The 20,773-nt window shown below is 37.1% G+C and overlaps 2 protein-coding genes across 2 annotated transcripts; one reads left to right on the top strand and one right to left on the bottom strand.

Moving 5' to 3' along the window:
• Window positions 1-722: 722 nt before the first annotated feature.
• Window positions 723-6,493, bottom strand: LOC121653301 (cytochrome P450 2J2-like). The gene is made up of 9 exons (XM_042006680.1): window positions 6,097-6,493; window positions 5,600-5,762; window positions 4,714-4,863; window positions 4,456-4,616; window positions 4,193-4,369; window positions 1,985-2,126; window positions 1,691-1,878; window positions 1,456-1,597; window positions 723-1,083 (listed from the first exon to the last, which is right to left on the bottom strand). Exons 1-9 carry the CDS (start codon window positions 6,277-6,279, stop codon window positions 908-910), a joined length of 1,482 nt encoding a protein of 493 aa, XP_041862614.1. The 5' UTR covers window positions 6,280-6,493; the 3' UTR covers window positions 723-907.
• A 1,386-nt stretch (window positions 6,494-7,879) lies between these two features.
• LOC121653291 (cytochrome P450 2J4-like) lies at window positions 7,880-15,150 on the top strand. The gene is made up of 9 exons (XM_042006666.1): window positions 7,880-8,137; window positions 9,459-9,621; window positions 9,692-9,841; window positions 10,048-10,208; window positions 12,225-12,401; window positions 12,491-12,629; window positions 12,715-12,902; window positions 13,178-13,319; window positions 14,426-15,150. The coding sequence occupies exons 1-9, from the start codon at window positions 7,937-7,939 to the stop codon at window positions 14,599-14,601; spliced, it is 1,497 nt and encodes a 498-aa protein (XP_041862600.1). The 5' UTR covers window positions 7,880-7,936; the 3' UTR covers window positions 14,602-15,150.
• The last annotated feature ends 5,623 nt before the right edge of the window (window positions 15,151-20,773 follow it).

Genomic DNA, 20,773 nt, shown 5'->3' with positions numbered 1-20,773 from the left:
CAAGCCAGCTCCTTCCAGAGGGGAGATCAGTTGCCTCCATATCTTTAAATATTTAGATTTTGATTAGTTTGATTTCTTGTTTCATTTTTGGGTAATTCTTTTTGTTAAGTAATAGTAAACTAACTGCTTAGGTTTTGTCTCATTGTTTAATGTATTTGTTAGTATTTGTTCACCCCTTATGTGTTTTAGTCTGGTCTGATCAGCCAGTATTTAACTGCCCCTTTGTTTCATGTTTGTTAGGTCAGTTTGGTTCTTGTGTTAGTTTGGTTTCTTTTGAGTTACATGTTAAACAGTTACTTTAAAGTTTTCTGAGTTATTGTTATACCTTTCTTTAGTTTTGTTCATTTGACCTCTTTTAAGGGACCAAAACTGTTTTGTGAGTATTTTTTGGGTAAATAAAACCTGTTCCTTTTTTAAAACCAACTGTGTCCTTGTCCTTCACATTTGTGAATACATTACTGAGCAAGTTTGTATTTATGAATAAATGAATTCAAATAAATATTTTTACATGAATGAGAAGATTTTGTAAATACCTTCCTAAAAATCCATGGAGCCTCTACTAGCTGCTGTCAGGTGTGGTCAGATAATGAGATATGTAAATATAATGTATCATGTAAATGGCATGATCTACTTGAGTATTCTTGGTGATTAGATTAGCTGTTAGATTCAATATCAAGATTTAATGCTTAATAGATGAAATAGAACAAAGAATAAAGTCATTATAGCTCCTGTCACCACAAATGCTGCTGTGCATGTTTATTAATTAGTCATAAACTAGCCATAGTCACCATACAATATGGAAAATGTGTGTTATAAAAATGATTGGTTATGTGACTTAATGCATCCTCCTGATTTCATGGTCTAAAAAATAAGACAGAGATCACGGAGATGTTTGGCTATGATGACATCAACGAGGCACAGCCAGGACCCTGAACGTTTGTGGAGCATTAGTGAAACCCATCACACCCTCCAAGCCTGGCAGCTCTCCCGGAACAGGTGAGAAGGTAAAGCGTTGAAGAAGAGTCGCAAAAAAAAGGAACAGCTCCATTCTGGCCAGGTGTTCTCCTAAACACGCACGTTTACCTGAAGAGAAATATCAGACATGTCATATTGTTTGTTATAGAACAAGATATTTTAAACTCATCTTTGATGACAAGTTCAGGCAGAGCACTCATGTGAATGTTTATGAAAAGAATTTAATCAAAGTTTAGTGTCAGGTGATATAAGTGGGTAGCATATCGTATTGGAGCGCCAGGTATAGTGGCATGTAGTATGAGGCAATGAGCTGAAACAGAAACCATGAAGCTTAAACCATTCGCCCAGAGTAGATTTTCGTTTATAAGTTGCATGTAGATTATAATGTAGATCACATGAGTGATCTACATTATAATCTACCTGCCTGAACAAGCAGGCATCACTTCATTTGATATTTAAGATAAAAAGCTTGACAATGACCTGCTGAAAATGGGAAGAAGGCATCTCTTCTTAGGAACCTGCCCTCTGAATCCAAGAAATGCTCTGGATTGAAGACATCAGGTGTTGCCCACTCGTTCTTATCAAACAGCACAGACGACAGCATCGTAACAACAGGTGTGCCCTGGAAAAGTAGTGATAAGTTGTTTTTCATGCCAGGTCTGCAGATTTTTCAACGTGATCTTCATCCCTTTAAGAAATCTAAATAGTCTTCTACCTTTGGAATGAAATATCCACCCAGTGTAGCATCTTTACTGGCCATTTTGGGAAATCCAAAGGGGAGAATATTTGCAATCCTTTGGGTCTCATGGATGACGGCATCAGTGTAAGGAAGGTTGGGTCTGTCAGCCATGGTGGGTTGACGAGATTGTCCTATCACCCTGTCTATCTCCGCCTGGACCTTCTCTGAGACAGAAAGCAGAGCAAAAGGTATATCATGCAGCAAAAACACCATCATAGTTCAACTCTACAGGACTACTTCAGTAGATTATATGATTGATAAGACACTAACGCTGTATCTCTGGGTAGTGCAGCATGTATAGGATGACCCAACGTAACGTGGCACCAGTTGTTTCTGTTCCAGCCTCAATCAGGTCAAGGGTGGTAACCAGCAGTGTTTCAGTGTTGAAGCCAGCCTGGGGATCTTCTTTTTTCTATTGTACCAACAGAAATGACTAATGTCCCACTATAGATCATACTTAGCTCAAAAATATTATACTGAACATTATAACACAAAAGCCTTGTTTCCACCAATGGGTGTGGGTCAGGATGGGACAGTCAGGGTGTAAATATGGTTTGTAAACTTTAATTTCATTGCGAGTTTCCACAGCCAACCCTAACGCCATTTTAACCCTTTCATGCATGAAGTATGACAATTTCATTCAGGATTTCTTTTACTAAGGGTTTTGATTCATCTTTAGGAATGAAAGTGGACTACATGCATGTTGAACATGAAAATATGTATTTAACAAATTGATTACTTTTACTATTTATTATTTGAAATCTACAAATTAACCAAAAAAAAAAAAAAAAAAAGTCTTAAACTGATGTTTTTGAAGACATTTTAAGATGTGTTCAAGACATTTGAACATTTTAACATTATTCCTGACTTGTCAGCCTCGGCCCTATGCTCATGTCATGACTATGACATTAGTACGACCATGACATGACTATGTTTATTCCACGAAATTTCTTCATTTCGTCTTTTGTCAGTGCCAGACTTTTTTTTCCTTTTTGCAGTACATACCGGTTGGTATTGTTCACTATCTCAGTTTTCAGATCTTCAGGAAATAGATGCACAAAAAATCTACTGGTTCCGTTCCCTCAACATTTACTTTAACATCTCCTAAAAAGGGAGGCAAGTTCCCTTGAAACTAGTTGTCTCCGATCTTCCAGACATTTCTGCTTTTTTTCCGTCTTAGAGCTGCCGATTGGAGCATAATGACATTCCTCACTTTGTTCCACACCCTCAACTCCTTCAGCATCTTTAGCATTCTCACCTCCCTTTGCATCTTCAGCTTCATGGTCACCACTGCCAGAATACACTAGCCCTTTTCTGGCACACATTCATCTTCACTGCCACTATTATCATCCTCATTTGACTCAGGTATATCCTCCACAACCCTGTGGTTCTTTCTGTCCCTTACTGAACTTGAGCTCTACAAAAGATGGGCACTAACTGTAAATCAGAATAGCTATAATCTACACAAAATATTGTTTTTGTTACCAAAATGTAGGCTACTGTGCAACATAAATAAGTTAATTTAATGCTAAAATAGTTACTGCTGTTCATTTATTTTCAAGAACAAAAAAGTCAGAGTACCAGTATGAATTTTAGTTTAAATATAGTCAGTGATGCATAATGTCCATTTTAATGGACAGTTGATTAATCGTAATTTACGTCCAATCTAAAATCAGTATTGTCATTTTTTCACAAATATATGTATCCTTAGTTGTTACCTAATGTTACAAATTTCTTTCACCTGCAAGGATCTTCTACCATAAAAGAAATGACAAGATATTCCTGAGGTGCACTGCGTTTCTGTCGGTCCACCATCTCAGTTTGAAGGAATTTTTTGCGCGCTTACACCAGCTGACCAGCGGGTGGCAGTACATGGAGTGACTCACTAGTGTCCAACCGCCTTGCTTAATAGGAAAAAAACATGTTTGAATAGCTGTGCACTGTAGGGATCGTTATCCATCAACATTTAATCAATAAACAGAAAATGTGTTTCTCTCAAACAAAGAGCCATTCCTGCTTTGTTTTTATGGCACATGAAGTGACTTTTATCTCAACGAATCAACACATCAGGTGTGTCAAACTCCATCCTTTTGGGTTGGGTAGATCCCAATGAAAGGGGCCCAACAAAGTAAGAAGGGTCGGTCGGATATTTTGGTTCCCTTCCCAGTTTTCATGTGCGGAAACACATAAAAATACATGTTCCACACCCATTCGGTGGAAACAAGGCTATAGTGTACATTCTTTCAAAGACCTGTAAATTTGAAAGATGTTAATTTATTTAGATAAAACTGAACAGCAGAAGCCTTGTATTCCTCTTTGATCAAGTTTATAATACATTTTCATGATAATAGAACTTGATTTGGTTCTAAGGAGTTATTATTATGGATGATTGACTATCAATCGAGAAAATCTCGAAATGATCAAACTATCCCAAAACAGGATTTTCAAATTTTTTCTGTAAATGTATAGTTATGCTACCTTGTCTATCTCTGCCAGATAAACATCAATAAAATCTCGAGGATCATCCGGGTTCCACTCCTCCTGGTGCTTTTCTATTTCCTTTTGCAGGAATTTCAGGAACTCACTGTAGTTGTAGTGGACAGTCTGGTGAGGTCCTGGCAGGTATTTCATTACACCAGGAAAGGCATCATACAGCTGTTGATGGGGACAAACGTAGAGATCAGTGATAGAAAGAAAGCACAGATTTGTGATCATAGCATAATAGTTAAGTTTAATATTACCTGAGTCTGAGCTAAGCCAGAAAGGTAAACAGCCTCGTTGTCCAACTCCAGAATTTTGCGAAAGGTTGGATCAGAGTACTCAAAGCGATGTCCAAAGATTACAGAGGCAATGATGTTACTCACTGCATTTGTTATGGTGTAGTGAGGATTGAATGGTCTTCCTGGATAGAGTTTGAATTATATTCATATTACCATAAATCAAACTTGAAAAGTTATCTCATGGCAAATGTTTAAAGTTAATTTCTTTAATTTACTCACCTTGCTCCTCTTTGAACGCCTCACAAAGGAAGTTACTCTCCACTTCAATGTAGTTTTCCAGGGATTTCTTACCTTCTCCAAAGTAACGCAGGTGTGTGTTGGCAAACTTCCTCTGTTTCATCCAGATGTAACCGTTACTCAGAACTATGCCTGAAAATGTCACATTGTATTATCAATAACATTTTCTGGTCAAATATCCATGCAGGTGGATTCAGAACAGATGTCTTTACATATTACAGAAATCCCTTACTGATGGCAGTTTAGTTTATCCCTGCCAGGACAGAAAAAGTTGTAGTTGTTTAAAATAAAAACTCTAAACACAGTCCAAGACTAGGTCTGGGCAATATGAACCAAATTTTATTTCTTGATATTGTTTTTGCCTGAATCACGATATACAATATATATCTCAATATATCTCAAAATATATATATATATATATATATATATATATATATATATATATATATATATATATATATATATACTGTATATATATATATATATATGTATAGTGAAGTAAACAGAGATAGTTCTAATTTACAGCCTTCAGTGCTAAATACACTTTTATTAAGGATTAGCAGCACATATGCATTAAAACAGTTGACTGAAATTAAAGTAGCTTCATATTAAAATGAATAAAAAAAACTTTTCAATGGCCATTACAAAAATATAGCTGTGCAAAATGCAAACGAAAAGATGCTTTTAACTCAAAACAAGCTATCTCGATATAAACAATATTCCCTCATTCTATATCACATCAATAAAGTCTCGATATATTCTAAAATGTCGATATATTGCCCAGCCCTATCCAAGACCAATCCATTCACAAAGAAAAAGGAAAATTAGTTTTACTCTGGAGAAGGGGCGTGACACAGTATCTACTCACCAAGTCCCTTAGAGATAACATGGAAAAGAGGAACAACTGGTCGATCAGCAAAGCTGTCCAGCTGGTTGACAAGAGCCTCTTTGACCATCTTGTACCCTGAAATAAACACCATCCTTGTACTGCCTTTCCTCAGGCTGAAGATAGGGCCGTACTCCAGAGAAAGCTGCATTTCAAAACAAAAATTACATCTCAGGAAAGAAATATCTCAAAAATGTTCATATTCTTTGAGAAAGGTCAGTTTATGTCAAATAGGAGCTCTGATGAAGATATCATTATAAAGGACAGTTGCTAAATCTTCATTAAAAGCACTACTAAAAACTGTTTATAGTTTTTTATTCTGATAACAAATCTTGTTTCACCATGTGGTGTTGTGCTAAAATATACAGACCTGTGAAAGAAACTTTTTTCCCTGTTTAAATTAAAGATCTGCCCTACAACACTAAACTGTTTGGAAACACTTACATGCATGTTTCAAGAAGTATTCATGTTTGCCTCACCTTCTCCATTGTTTTGAAGTCGGCTCCAGTGAAGATATTTCCTAGAAACGGCAGAGACCACGGTCCAGGAGGAAAGTTATGAGGCCTCCAGTTTTTAACCACATTGATTAAAAGCAGCAATATTAAACCAAATAACAGCCAGTTGCTGAAGTCCATGCGATTAAAAAGAGCCTCAAGAATCATGTTGAAGGTATTTCAAAAAGCCCACTGAGAGAAATGACTTTGTGTGTGGGGCTAACTGGGTGAAAAGTGCTCAGGAAGAGGGAGAAAAAAAGAAAACAGGCAACTGATATGTTACATAACACTGCTGGCCTCTTGGGCCTCTTGGAAAACAAGACTGCAGCTGGACATGCAACATGACTGCAGTCTTTATATTGCCATACGGAGAGCTTGATAATGCAACCAACACCTTTGGACTAATGCATCTCTCCAGCAGTACTTGAATTATGGTCAAAGTGCTCAAAAGTTTAACTTTTCATGACGATAATAATTTGCAGCTTTGGAATAAGTAGAAAGAAATGGAAGATTGGAGAAAACCGAAGAAAGAAAGCCATAGATCTTTATTATTTTTTTCAAAACAGGATTTTAAAATATTTGTTTCACTTATTCAGTCTACATTTGTTAATCGGCTAGAAATGATATTAACCTGTACAGGAATTCTGTATATAGTAGTGAAATTTTACCTCTATAAACCTCACATTGATGAAACAGGTTGTAATAGCACACACATATAAAAGCTTACATATTTTTAAAAATTCAGCTCTTTTGACTGACTCCCTTAGAAGAGCCGGCTCTTACCGCTTCCAAGTGGCCCTTAATTTAGTAACAATAGAAGCTTTCTAGTTTTGCAATTATGAATATTTTGTGTGTTGTAAGGAATTTTGTATGCTGTATAGAAATAAGAGCCAGTTTGAGGTTTCTTTCTTTAGACCCTTGGGTACATTTATATGGTTGTGACATGAGGTTCATTCCAAGTTACTTTCAGGGTCATACATCTCGTGCTCTGCTCAACGTTTTGAAGTAAATCTTTTTGGAAATGTGTGTGGATGAGATTCCACCTTGACAGTATTTTTCATAGTCAGTCGTCTTCTTCAATGTCTCTGAGTGGAAACATAATCTGTGTCTAAACTTCTCATTTATTTATTTTTTGTTTTCATTGTTTGTTGATGCCACAAGGCCAAACCACTTTCCACATCCATTGTTCATAACATCCATTCTTCATGCATTTCCACAGTAAAGAGAAGATCAGTCTTTGAGTTCTGTTATCACGACTTTCGCTTCTTCATACCATTCAGTCTTATTAGTTTGCAGTTTCTCATCCACACGTTTGTATCTTGTTTGGTTTTTTCAGGCTACATACCTGTCTTGCAATTTCAGCGTTTTCCTTCATGAAATGTTCATTTAAATACACATTAACTCAAACTTTATCTTACAGCTCACTACAGCTCACTAATTGCTGGCTTTGTTTTACTGTCTTTCCTGGGGAGCATGTGACATGTTGTGATATGATGACTCTGAATACGCACATTCTTAACTTGGAGGGACTTTATTACTTGCTGTTCAAGCGCTTGAAGCTCCTCTGCTGGGACATCCTCATTGTCTTTATCTCCAGTAACTGACATTATAATCAAACCTTCCTCTAATGTTTTTTTCATTTTAAATTCAACTTGGTTTCCTTGATATCATTCAAATTCAAAATTTAATTTCCCCACAAAGAGTGTTTACTTCTCCACCACAAAGAATCGGTTCTTACAGCCGGCTCGTTCGCGAACAACACATCACTACACAGTTACACAGTTTTCCTAACTGACCTGTTCAGTGTCGAAGGTAAAGCGGAGAAATGGAGGCGATATACAGCATTCTCGGCTTAGAGTGGATAGACAGCAGGAGTATTTTGATATTTGTCTTTGTGTTTCTGCTTTTGAGCGACATCTTAAAGAACAGAAAACCGAAAAACTTTCCTCCTGGTCCGCGGGCTCTTCCTTTTATCGGAGATCTTCACCGCATCCAACCTGCGAGGTTTCACCTACAGTTCAGCGAGGTACAGCATGATTCCTTACACCTAAATATTATAATAGTCATATTATTGTTAATATATTTTCATAGGATAATAAACAAACAAACAAATACATGAATGAATAAACGTTTGATATTAATAAGTTATTAACTTATTAATTAATTTAACTTTAACCCCGTTTCAAATGTATAAATATTTCCTTTTAAAAAAAATCATAGTTAGCTTTTTTTATGTTCAAATGCGAGAAAATAGAAAAAACCTTGCCAGTTTAAACTGTTATGCATTTAAGCATTAATTGACCGCCCTCATTAAAACTTATAAATAAATAAAAAAAAAATAAATAAAAAAAAATTGCGTGTTTTCTTTGTCTTGTATAACATTGGATCAATTTGTTTTATGTATTGAACTGTTTGTATGACAAAATTACAGCTTCAGAATAGTTTTAGTTTTTATGTTTTTATTTAAAATTTAATGACTTTGTACAATTTACAGATTTAGAAACGTAACTCAACTTTACCACTTTATAAAACATTTACTTGTTAAAAAATCCTTTAAATACAAATATATGTTTTATTTAATTAAACAAGATCTGACACCCAGCCATACTTAAAAGTGTTCAGGAACCCTCGAAAAGACTGTAAATGGGGAAAAAGCCAGATTTTGAATTTCATCTTAAATAGCAAAGGTGGCAGGAACAGCTTTGCAGGTGAGCATCTGCATGTTGAAGATCTCTGCTGCTTCTCTTGGACTGAGTCTTTCAAAAGCAAGTAGAACTTATAACATTGCTTTGGTGTGGAAATGATAAAACCTCTATCTCAAGGACTAAGAACATTTCAGAAGATAAATGGTGTTGAAAAACATTTGAACTATGTAGGACAGCTATTGTCTGCGCTTTTTATTTTGATGCGTCCTCCTTTTTATGGTGACCTCTGTTGGGGTTGCCCCATTGTACCATTAACCATTAACAAAGTGTTATGCATAAAGAGCAATCTGCTTTTGGCTTGTTTGGTAAAAACAAACACACCACAAACTTGAGGGCAGGATATTTACATGTACAACAGCAAAATTTATGAGCAGGAACAGTTTTAAGAAAAAATATAGAATTACAAAATTATTTGTATGCAAGCAGGAACTTTTGAGCGTGATGATGGGTAAGGGGGTATATTATCTTTAACTTTGAAAACAAGAAAATCTGCTCAAACTGGAGTAATGCGTGTTTGTTTAAAGACAGTAAACCCCATGCATGCAGTCCTGTCTTTGTTCTGTGTTCATTGAATGCCCATAATCCTAAAGTCTCTGCTATCAGAGTGAAAACACCACAATTATTTTTTTTGTCTGTGTTCAGTTTGCAGAGAAATATGGAAACATATTTAGCCTTAATCTCTTTGGTGAAAGGGCTGTTGTCCTCAATGGCTACAAACATGTGAAAGAGGCCCTGATCGAACGAGGAGATGACTTCACAGATCGCCCCATTATTCCGATGTTTGCAGACTTTGTTGGAAATAAAGGTGTTTGTTGAATTTTTACCCAAATATCTGACTCAAGTTATAGTCTAATGCTGTGTTTCTATTTAAAAAGGTCTTGTGTTATCAAATGGTTATTTGTGGAAGCAGCAGAGAAGATTTGCTCTTCACACGCTGAAAAACTTTGGTCTGGGGAAGAAAACCATGGAGCAATGCATCCAGCAGGAGTGCAGATATCTCTCAGAGGCTTTTGCAGATCAACAAGGTAAAAACAACAAGAATTAATGTTTCACCCTGATGCATTTGTTTTCAATGTTTTGCTATGTTCATTTCTTTGTTAATTATAACATTTCTTACATATTTTCTAATAAGTTAGCTGGAAATTAGTTCATCCATTTTCCTGCGGCTCATCACATATTTTATATTTTGATAGTCTTAATTTTATTAATCAGTATTTTCTTTATTTTATAGGAAAACCTTTTAATGGTCAGCCACTGATAATAAATGCTGTCTCCAACATCATCTGCTGTTTGGTGTTTGGGAATCGATTTGAGTACAACGATAAGCAGTACCAGACTATTCTTCAGCACTTCAAAGACGTTGTGGAATTACAGGGAGGTTTTTCATTACAGGTGAGCCTTCTCTGTAGATGAAGGCATTACATAATCTCCAAACACAGATGAGTGTATAAACACCAAAACAACAATGTACAATATACTTAAAAAAATCTCTTGCATTCAAAAGTCCTGAAAGATTCAATTTGACATCATTGTTTCCAAAATTAAAGAGATGATCAATGATTTTACAGTCAAGATTTCCAGGATAGTCCAGATAGTCACTGATCACACAATCACAGCTCAGCAGAAGCCTTTCTGCTGAAGAGTCTGTCTTGGCCAAAAAATGTAAACAAGGCACCCGATTCGATCATTATCACTTGATGTAACAGACATTATCAGTGCTTATGAGCCCATTCATATGGACAAATGGGACCAAGACAGTAGGATTTGTTGTTTAATCATAAGCCTTCAAATAAGCACTGAGATCAAAGTTTAAAGGTATTTGTTTTCAGAGAGGGGTGTCATGTAGAGCAGAGTGTTCATACTGACATAGGCCTATGTTACAGAATAGAATAGAAATACTTTATTAATCCCTTCGGAGAGCCCTCAGGGAAATTTGTTATTTTTATTTTTATTTATTTTATTTTATATTTATTTATATTTGTTATTTGTTATTCTCCAAAGGAAGACTTTCCTTCCCAACTGGATATATATATATAAAAATTACATATGCTAAACCTTTAAAACTCCTAATAGCGCTGTCAGGTGGTAATTTGAAATGGAATGCAGCCCACCGACAGCAGACAGCCCAAACAGGTTTGGAACGTGCCAGACCCATAGCAACAACCACAGTAACCACTGCAGGAACAATCTCGCGAGACCTCAGAGAAAGTAAGACTGGATTAAATGATTAAAAGTGGTAAAGATGAGCTTTTGCATTCAATAATCACATTCTTTGAGGTTCATTGGGAGGGCCTTTTCATTGCTGTTTTGCTCATAAAGTCACCATTTAAATGCCTTAAATTTATCATTCTACCAGAAAATGGTGGAGAACTGGATTCCTGTCACTCTAGATTGGGAGTCTTCTTGTAACAGCTCAGCTGATTAGGGATGTGAACAATAACGACCTACTGAACCTGCTAGGAGGTAGAGTAGGGCCCTACTGTGGGACTGGCTGTTATAGAGAGCTCTTGAATTGAGCTGTCATTTATTGACTCGTGTTATAGGGTCCTACTGTCCATACGAATCGGCTGATTACCACTGCTAATGTCCATTCAGTCAAGTGATATTGATTAAATTGGGTGAAGGAGGAGGTGTGAGAGAATGGCTGTCTAGAATGTATAGGAGGTATCGTATGATGAGGCATTTGTTTTCTAACAGGCTCCCACTGAGAGCATCTCCAGACCATTTCAGTACTCCAGTGCATGTGTGAAAGCAGTATTTGATTCATGCTAGGGATCAAGTGTGGTAGTACCTGCTCTTTGATCTTTTTTGTTTGTGTGAATATACCTCATTGGTCTAAAGGCCCAATATAATCTTCAGAGTTTATGCAAAGCTGGAGAGAAAATTACTGGTTGCCCTCTCCCTTCCCTTATGGACATTTATATCTACTGCTGCCTCAATAAGGCACAAAATATTATCAATGATAGACCACACCCTGGTTTGTAACGTGTTCAAGTTGTTTCCATATGACTGATGCTACAAGTGCATCAAGCCAGAACAAGCAGACTTAAAATAGTTTCTTCCCTACAGCCGTCATCCCTTTAAATTCACACATGGACTGACTGGCATACATTGACTGCCTCATCACTCAATATTTACAATATTCACAAATTCTGTGCAATATTGTTTTCCATGAAATCTCTAAAGATTATGTAATGTTTTAAGGACAGAAACTTTCTCTTTCAAATGAAACTGGTCCTCAAGTCATCTGTCACGGAAATTGCCTGAAAACATCCAAAAAAAGGAGCAGAAAGGTTTTCAGTTACATATGCTCCAATAAGTTATTATAAGGAAATATATGCTTAGAAATGTCAAATCTTCAATGTTGCCTTATTGACATTGTTTGATAACTTGCTTCCTGCTCTGTAGATTTACAACACAATGCCTCGGCTGATGAAGTGGCTGCCTGGACCTCATCAGAGATTTTTCGCTCTGTTACAAAAGGTTGCCGACTTTGTAGAACTCAGGGTCAAAGAACACAAAGAAAACCTGGACCCCTCATCTCCAAGAGACTACATCGACTCCTTCCTCATTGAGATGAAAGAAGTAAAATTTGTGTCTCTTACTTTTATTTTTTATTTTTTTTCTAAATACATTAAAAATGTCAGCAGATTTTCACATTTGTTGTCTTACAGGAGGGGGACAAAGAGTCTGGTTTCGACCTTACAAATTTGACTTTTTGTACCATGGACCTGTTTGGGGCTGGAACTGAAACAACAACAACGACTTTACACTGGGGGCTGCTATACATGATGTACTATCCTGACATACAAGGTGTGTATGTAAGAAATGTTGTGTAAGCTGTTTCTCTTGATTTCTTGTGGGTCAGTTCACATTTTGTCCTGTTTTGACTGTACAGGGAGAGTCCAGGCTGAGATAGATGCTGTGGTTGGTTCATCTAGACAGGTGTCCATGTCTGACAGACAAAACATGCCCTACACTGATGCTGTCGTTCATGAGATTCAGAGAATGGGCAACATTATCCCTCTGAATGTAGTTCGCATGGCAAGCAAGGACACAGTCCTGGACAATTACTCAATCCCAAAGGTATACAATCCACAAACACGTAAAATTTCAGGATTATAAAATAATAATGGGTTCCTTTTTAACCTGCTGCTTTAACCAACTGATTCCTTGACACCTACTTGATTTGTGTAAGAACACTGATGTGGTCATCCTCTGGTTTGTGTAAATCACTAAAGGGGATGTTTTTCTGCAAAGAAAAATGGTGAACAGGGCTAAAAACTGTGAGTTAAACTGTCACTTTCTATGAATAAAAAAAAAAGAAAGAAAAGGTTTTCAATGGATTTATTTTTTCCCAGGGTACGATGATAATACCTACACTTCATTCGGTCCTACATGATGAGTCGATGTGGGAGACTCCGCACTCCTTCAACCCTCAACACTTTCTGGACCAGGATGGTAATTTCAGGAAGAGAGAGGCCTTCATTCCTTTTTCTGCAGGTTAGTCAGTTGCTGCAAGCCTTGCTTAGCCAGTTTCTGTCTGTTTGAGAAAATATAAAGAAACCAAAACGACCATATAGTCATCTTTTTTGTTTGGGTCTGTTTTTGGTTAACTTATCCTTTTTGGGCCACAAGAGAACCCAACATTATATTATGTATTTTTGACACAATTAACATCCTTGTTCACAACAGGCCTAACAAGCTGTACTAAGCAGTTAAATAATTCACGGTGATTAAAATTAATGGAAACTGGAGTTTTTTTTAATAAATCACTACTAAATGGTATTAATCTCACTTTACAGTCTAAACACAAGCAGCCAAAGCAGCAAGATGCTTGATACCATTTCTGATTACAGCAAACCTCTTTGTCTGCACTAAATAATCCATTAAAGCACTACGTGCAGGCTGTGCATGCTCTCAAAGCCGTGCAGTCGGCCTTTGTCCAATCATCTGTTTTTAGTGGGGTAACATGAAAGTATTGTGGGGCAATAGTTTATTTCAATCCTGTAGATTTTTGATGTGTCCCTGCTCCAAAACCACTTGACTTAAAGTGATGAGTCATTGTGCAAAACCTATTAGGGTGTTGGATCTATTTCATTTGAGTCAGGTGTGTTAAAGCAGGAAACACTGGAAAATCTGCAGGACAGCGGCCCTCGAGGACCGGATTTGGACACCCCTGGTCTAGGTTAACACAGCCAGCTAAACCAATAAGCCTGCTTTTTAGAATGCCCCCCAGGTTTGGTTAAAAAAAATCCAAACAAACAAAAATCTGTCAGTATTTTTCTGCCCTGGAAAAAATGTATTTCAGGGCATAAATACTTTTGCCATGTGGCATGTCTCCTTGTCAGAACCCAAAATCTTGCAGTATTTGGGGAGTTTTGAAATAATTCTTGCAGTGATTAACTGAGTGTTTTGCTCTGAATTCATTGTTAATGGTGCCATTGTTTTGAATAAGAGATCAAACCAAATAAGAGTAAAGATAAAAAAAGTTACTCATGTACGATCTAAGAAAACAGTCTGATGATGAGTCTGTGACGAGAGAATGAAGTAAACAAAGTTTTAAATTTGATATCCTGAAATTCATGTTTTATATTGTGTATTCCCAGGTAAACGCGTTTGTCTTGGAGAACAGCTGGCCAAGATGGAGTTATTCCTCTTTTTCACCTCCCTCCTTCAGAGGTTTTCATTCTCTGCACCACAAGGCGATCAGCTCAGTCTGGAGTTCAAGTTGGGAGGGACTCGCTGTCCCAAACCTTACCGCCTCTGTGCTGTACCACGTTAAATCTTCAACCGTATCAAACCAAGAACAATGTACCCCAGTCTTCCAGCAACTTAACATGAATCACATGCATGTGCTAAATAAATGACAAGTAACAATGACTCAGCATTTATTTAACTGTTTTAATGTGATAACAGGACATGATATCTGTTGTTATAACAAAAGTTTAGCTTAGTAAACTGAATACTTCATTCAGGTACTGTAAATTTAATCAAATTTTTGCAGTGTGTGTTCAAAAACGACCAGTTTTCAAGGCTTTCAGAATAAATAATACATATATAATGTAAATCGATCAATTTCAATAAGTGTAACATTTTAAATGTAAAGACACATTTAACTCAACAGATTTCCTTGAACAAAAACATAAAGAAATTTAATCTTCTAATGAATTTTTTTTTTTTGTAAATAAATTCTTAACTACTTTCATGGAGCCTATGGTAGCTGCTATCAAGCCAAGGAATGTTAGACCTTGGACAGGTTGCATCACAGGGCCAACACAGATGCAAACAAGGCAAATAACAACTCTCTTCGTATTCGGTTTAGAGTCACCAGTTAACCTAATGTACATGTTTCGGGACTGTGAGGAAGCTTCAGTAGAGTCACCCTAGCCACCACACCACTGTGCAGCCCCCATCTGTGAGTCTCAGTTTGGTATTTGTCACTTTGTGTTAGACACTCTGAGCTCTAACACAACCTTTCCATGTGCCAGAGAAAAAACTCCAGTTACATCACTGCACCTTTAAGAAATGTTGTGAAGTAGCTTTTAATACAAGTGTAACAAGTTGTCTTTACGGCTGTAATAACCAATGAAATCTAGGATAGCAGAAACAGCAGCAGTTGCCAACATAACATTAACATTTTGCTATGAAGTGAAATGTAATTAAAGAAAATGAAAAACAACAGCAGTAAAACATGAGAAAATATGTGATAGAGACCATGTGTTGCTGTTTTAAACCAGGGTGTTTATCCTTTTGCTTGACAGACCACCAGCTTTATAACAATCATCAGCTACACTTGACCAAGTTGTTGCTTTTTATTGTACGCTTGGCCTTAAAAGAATTAGGAAAACTGCATTTTCCTGTTGTGCACTTTGGATATAACTTCTGCAGAAAAGCTCAATGGTATTGTAAAAAATCTGAGGGAGACGTGATGTTTTTCTTCAGCCTTTTTTTTTTTTAAATGTCATGAGAATTTGATGTGAATTTTTTGTATTACATGTATCATGAGTGTAGTCCATATGTGTGGTTTTGGAGAAGTACATGCAACCATTCAAGGCAAGGTAGTTTATTTGTACAGCACATTTCATGTACAGGACAATTCAACATGCTTTACAAAAACAAAAGCATTACCGATATTAAGAAATAGTAAAAGGCAGAAATACATAGCAAGAATCACAATAAAATAATAAATTACGTTAAAATGATTAAAAGCAGATGGTTTAAAAAGTTTCCGTGCAGAATTCATGAACAGGCGCATGAGAAAAGAAATGTTTTTAACCTGGATTTAAAAATGTCTACATTTGGTGAAAGTTTAATCTCCACTGGCAGTTTGTGACACGGCCTGCAGCCGCGGTACCAGGAAGCGGACCCAAAAGCAGAACACTCAGACAGCCGGGAGAAAGGTGCGACAATGTTTATTAATGATAAGTGTTGGTAGCTTGATCCAGGTCCGGGCAACTCTTTGTGGAGGGGTGAACCAGGAGATGTTATCTGTGGATGGTGTTGTGAGCTTGGTTGCAGGCAGGGCGAGCAGGCAGGCAGGTAGCTTGATGTGAGGAGTAGTCCAAAATCCTGGGTGCTGAGGTTAACTGAGGGGATCAAGGTCTTAGTCTGTAGAAAAAATGACAAGGTCAATAATCCAGGAGCAAAGCACAAATAGATCGTAGGTAGAGGCCTGATTACCACGCTTCATTGAATGACAATCTGGCGAAGACTGGAGCTCCTGCATGACTCTAAATAGCCAGCTCTTCTCCCGGCTAACGAGCCCGCTGATGAGCTGCAGGTGGTGTCAATTGAGGCTCCAGCCTCCGCCCTCCGTCCCCATGGCAACCTGCTCAACCCAACCTGCAAACTCACACACACAGCCATGACAGTTTGTTCCACCTGTTTGCAGCATAACAGCTAAATGCTGCTTCTCCATGTTTAGTCTGGACTCTGGTTTGGACTGGTTGACCAGAGTCTTTGGATCTAAGAGCTCTGCTCCCGTTCTGGGATTTGTAAACAATCAGAAGGGATTTAAAATCTATGTGACTGACTGGAAGCCAGTGTAAAGATTTCAAAACTGGTGTGATGTGTTCAGATCTCTTAGTCCTGGTTAAAACTCTAGCAGCAGCGTTCTGGATGAGCTGCAGATGTTTAATGCTCTTTTTAGGAAGTCCTGTTAAAAGACCATTACAGTAATCCAGTCTACTGGAGATGAATGCATGGATGAGTTCCTCTTGGTCTTTCTGGGAGACTAAACTTTTAATTCTATTCATGTTTCTGAGCTGGTAAAAAGCTTCTTAGTGAAGCTTTGATGTGGCTGCTGAAAGTCAGATCTGAGTCTATCAACAGTCCAAGGTTACGAACTTGGTCGGTGATTTTAAGAGCTTGAGTCTCCAGGTGTTTGCCAACGCTGACCCTCTTCTCTTTGCCACCAAACAGAATAATCACAGTTTTGTCTTCATTTTATTGTAGAAAATTCTCCCTCATCCAGGTGTTTATTTGCTCCAGACACTGACACATTAAGTCTATTGGACTGCAGTCATCTGGTGACAGAGACACATAAAGTTGTGTATCATCTGCATAACTTTGATAATTAATGCTATAGTTCCTTAATATTTGCCCCAAAAGGAGCATATACAAGTTGAACAGAAGAGGTCCAAGGACTTACCCTTGGGGGACTCCACAAGTCTTGGCCACTTGCTCAGTTACATGCTTTTTTAGTTATTTATTTGTTTTTTCTTTTTTCAGGGAAGGCCTCTGAGTATACAATGACAAAACATATTTTACATCACAACAGGATTGTTCTGAAGTAAGAGCCAATAGCCTGGCTGCAGTCCAGGCCTGTTTTTAAATCAAATCAAATCTAATTTTATTTATAAAGCACTTAGTAGCACAAAGTGCTTTACTTAATAAAATGCCCATAAAAACTTTTGGAAATTGAAAAGAATATAAAATAACAAAAATCCACACATACTCTTTCTCTCTCTGTCTCTCTCGCTCTCTCTCTCTCTTTTTTAACCTGTCTTGTCCAGCATCATAGCAAGCAGAATGATCGTCTATTTGTTGTGTTGTGCCAAACAAATGTGCTTTGCTAATCTGGTAATCTGATTATTTATTTATTTATTTACTTTGAATTCTGGAATCTGTGTAAGCTTGCTGGACCTGACTGGAGGGGACAGAAAAGGAAGAAAGACAGCAAAAAGAAGCAAAAGGGAAAGCAGAAAGAAGAAAGAGGAGACCAAATTACCACACACGCACACACAGTGTGAGGGTTTTTCAAAATACCAGCAAAAAGGATTTTCACTGTCAAAAAGGGGCATACACAGAGCAGGGCTCACAATTTTATTGATAATGAAATTGTCCTTTTTTGTAAAAATAAAATATATAAGAAAATTAAAATGACATAAGAGTACTATTCTATTCTACAGTCATTTGGTAGACGCTTTTCTCCACAGCGACTTACATCTGACAGTAAGAACACCACAAGCAAGAATTCAAACAGGATGGGAAATCATAATTAAGTGGCAGTCAGACTGCTGTGAGTCCAGTTGGAACCAAGTGCTGTCAGGTAATGCTAGAAGCAGTGTTTTCACGAAAATGATTGAGAAAAAACCCCAAAACAAAACAAAACAAACAAACAAACAAACAAACAAACAAAAAACCCAATTCCAAAGAAGCAGAGGCATGGGACTAAAATAAAAACAACTCTGTCCTTGATCTGTGATTGGCAAGCTTCCACCGAATATCCCAGCATGCTCCTAATATTTCTCAGAGGAGATAATTCAGTTCAACCAGCCTGCCTGGGTCTGTGGTCATCACCCTGTCGGCTGGATATCCTCGACATGCCTTGCTTCCCCTTTATCATTCTTGCTCAGTCCTTAAGAGAGGCTCCTTATTACTCATCATCCAATCCAGAGCCGGGGGGGTGTGGGGACCTAACTGAAATCAGCTGTTCTCAGTCATGTCTAGGTTTCTACAATCATGCAATTAAAACACAGCAAGTGAAAAATAAAACCAAAGAAAAATCCACACAAATGTCAACAGTTAAACTCATGCAAAATAATAATAAAAAACAAACAATATAAAACAATAACATTGATCAAGAATGAAGCTTAAAAAAAATAAGGTCCTACCTTGAAATATTCACATACACTGATGTGATAACTGTGGTCACATTAGAGAAACATGAGAGATAAAACATCTTTACATCAAAGATCACTAAGAAGAAATATTTGCAACAAATTAAAAAAAGTCCATAGAAAGGTAGGTTGGTTGTTTTGGGTACAGTTTGTGACGCTTGATGTCTGACCACAATGATTTCCATGGCTTGTTCTACGTTGGTAGCTGTCAGGGCTGCTGACACTGGGGCTGAGCTCTGTCTTGACCCAAATTGTGTCCTTTTTTTATAAAACGTCAGAAATATCTCCCTTAGCTCTCATTCATATGTCTCCCAAAATAAGGCTGATAACGGGATATATATTTTTCTATACTTCATGATGTAACTTACCATAAAATCAATTAGAAGCTTTGCTAGCCTCTTGTGTAGACCATGCAGCTCTGGCTTAGTCAGCACTAAGTAACACTGAGATACTCTTTGAGCATTTTTATCATTTATTTTCTGCTCCAGTATGAAAATTTGATAGTCTGAGTTGATGTGTAGTCCTTTGATACACTTGCTGAAAACTATATATGACATGGTTTTCCCATGTTTTATAATCTATTGCTACCATATAACTAGATTAGAACCGTTATGTAGTTTATTGCTAGCCTTACATAACATTAGTAAGGCAAGGGCAAGGCAAGCTTGTTTGTATAGCACATTTCATGTACAAGACAATTCAAAGTGCTTTACATAAAACATTAAATGCATTACAGGTGGTGCAAAGAAAGCATCATAAAGCAGTAAAAGCAGTAGTTGTACTTACAGGATTTCTAAAAATGTGAAGCCAAATGTCAATATTTTTAAAGGATGACTAAATTAGGAAACTAATTTAAATATGACTTTAAACTGGTGTAGGGACACTGGTGATCCATGCATGTCTGGAAAGATATTTCTGTCCTTCTCCAGTGACCTGTCAATTACCTGTGGTGGCATCTGGGATGTTCATTTTACATCTAGCTGCACCCCTGCATTTTTAACGTTCAGTGTTATGTCGCATTTTTAGAAATGACTTCAACCAGGTTAATGGCAAATCACTTATACAGAAAATTGTTCAAATGCATTGTTAAACAATACAGTTCATCAGTAATAGTACATAATGTGTGTTCACAGAATCTTTTCCAGTATGTTGTTATTAACAATGTTATTCATACATCAGTATTGTTATGTTAAAAATAACCATTGGCCAGAACTACGTGTACACCTAAAGAGATTTAACAGATTCTCCTAATTGACAGCAATCATCCAGCAGTAAATATAACTTGTCACCTAAAACATTTTGCCCAGTCTTTGTTACACACTGGTTAAGTAGAAAATTATATGTTGAGAAGCTGCATAACTCAGCGAGCCTTAGCATAAACCTTGTAGGGATGAGGCACCCGCGTAGTTCCAGTAATTCCTTCTGTACTCAGCTCTACTCCATCAGGAACAGAGAAGGAGAACTTCTGCAGTAATCCCACCAAAAACAGGAACAGCTCCATCTTGGCGAGGCCTTCTCCAAGACACACACGTTTCCCTGAAGAACAAAGACATACAGGCTTAAAAGCTAAGGATGACAACATATTGATTAAAAAAATGTTTGTTTTTTTAATCATATATATTTCCCTATACATAACTTTTGGACTAATTTGTGGCCTAAATGTTTAAAAAATTTGGTTTTGTATGTTTTTTTTATCCTTAAGTAAATTAGGTGTGTCAGAGTTTGAGGTGTGGATGAAAGTTCCCAAGTGAGTGTGCAAACTAAGAGAAATGACTGACTCACTGTGTCTGGTGCTAACTGGGTGAAAAGTGCTCAGGAAAAGGGAGGAAAAAA

This window comes from Melanotaenia boesemani, chromosome 14, assembly GCF_017639745.1.
Source record: "Melanotaenia boesemani isolate fMelBoe1 chromosome 14, fMelBoe1.pri, whole genome shotgun sequence".
In the NCBI taxonomy this organism is placed as follows: Eukaryota; Metazoa; Chordata; class Actinopteri; order Atheriniformes; family Melanotaeniidae; genus Melanotaenia; species Melanotaenia boesemani.
This window is presented reverse-complemented; position numbering and strand designations above follow the sequence as displayed.

What these genes read in the sequence shown, in the direction of transcription:
- LOC121653301 (XM_042006680.1), bottom strand. Translation starts at nt 6,279, where the DNA reads ATGATTCTTGAGGCTCTTTTTAATCGCATGGACTTCAGCAACTGGCTG. An exon ending in CTGGCTTAGCTCAGACTCAG is followed by an intron (nt 4,370 to 4,455) that starts GTAATATTAAAC and finishes CCCCATCAACAG; the next exon opens with CTGTATGATGCCTTTCCTGG. An exon ending in ATCTGGCAGAGATAGACAAG is followed by an intron (nt 2,127 to 4,192) that starts GTAGCATAACTA and finishes TTGGTACAATAG; the next exon opens with AAAAAAGAAGATCCCCAGGC.
- LOC121653291 (XM_042006666.1), top strand. Translation starts at nt 7,937, where the DNA reads ATGGAGGCGATATACAGCATTCTCGGCTTAGAGTGGATAGACAGCAGG. An exon ending in AGACTTTGTTGGAAATAAAG is followed by an intron (nt 9,622 to 9,691) that starts GTGTTTGTTGAA and finishes CTATTTAAAAAG; the next exon opens with GTCTTGTGTTATCAAATGGT. An exon ending in ACAATTACTCAATCCCAAAG is followed by an intron (nt 12,903 to 13,177) that starts GTATACAATCCA and finishes ATTTTTTCCCAG; the next exon opens with GGTACGATGATAATACCTAC.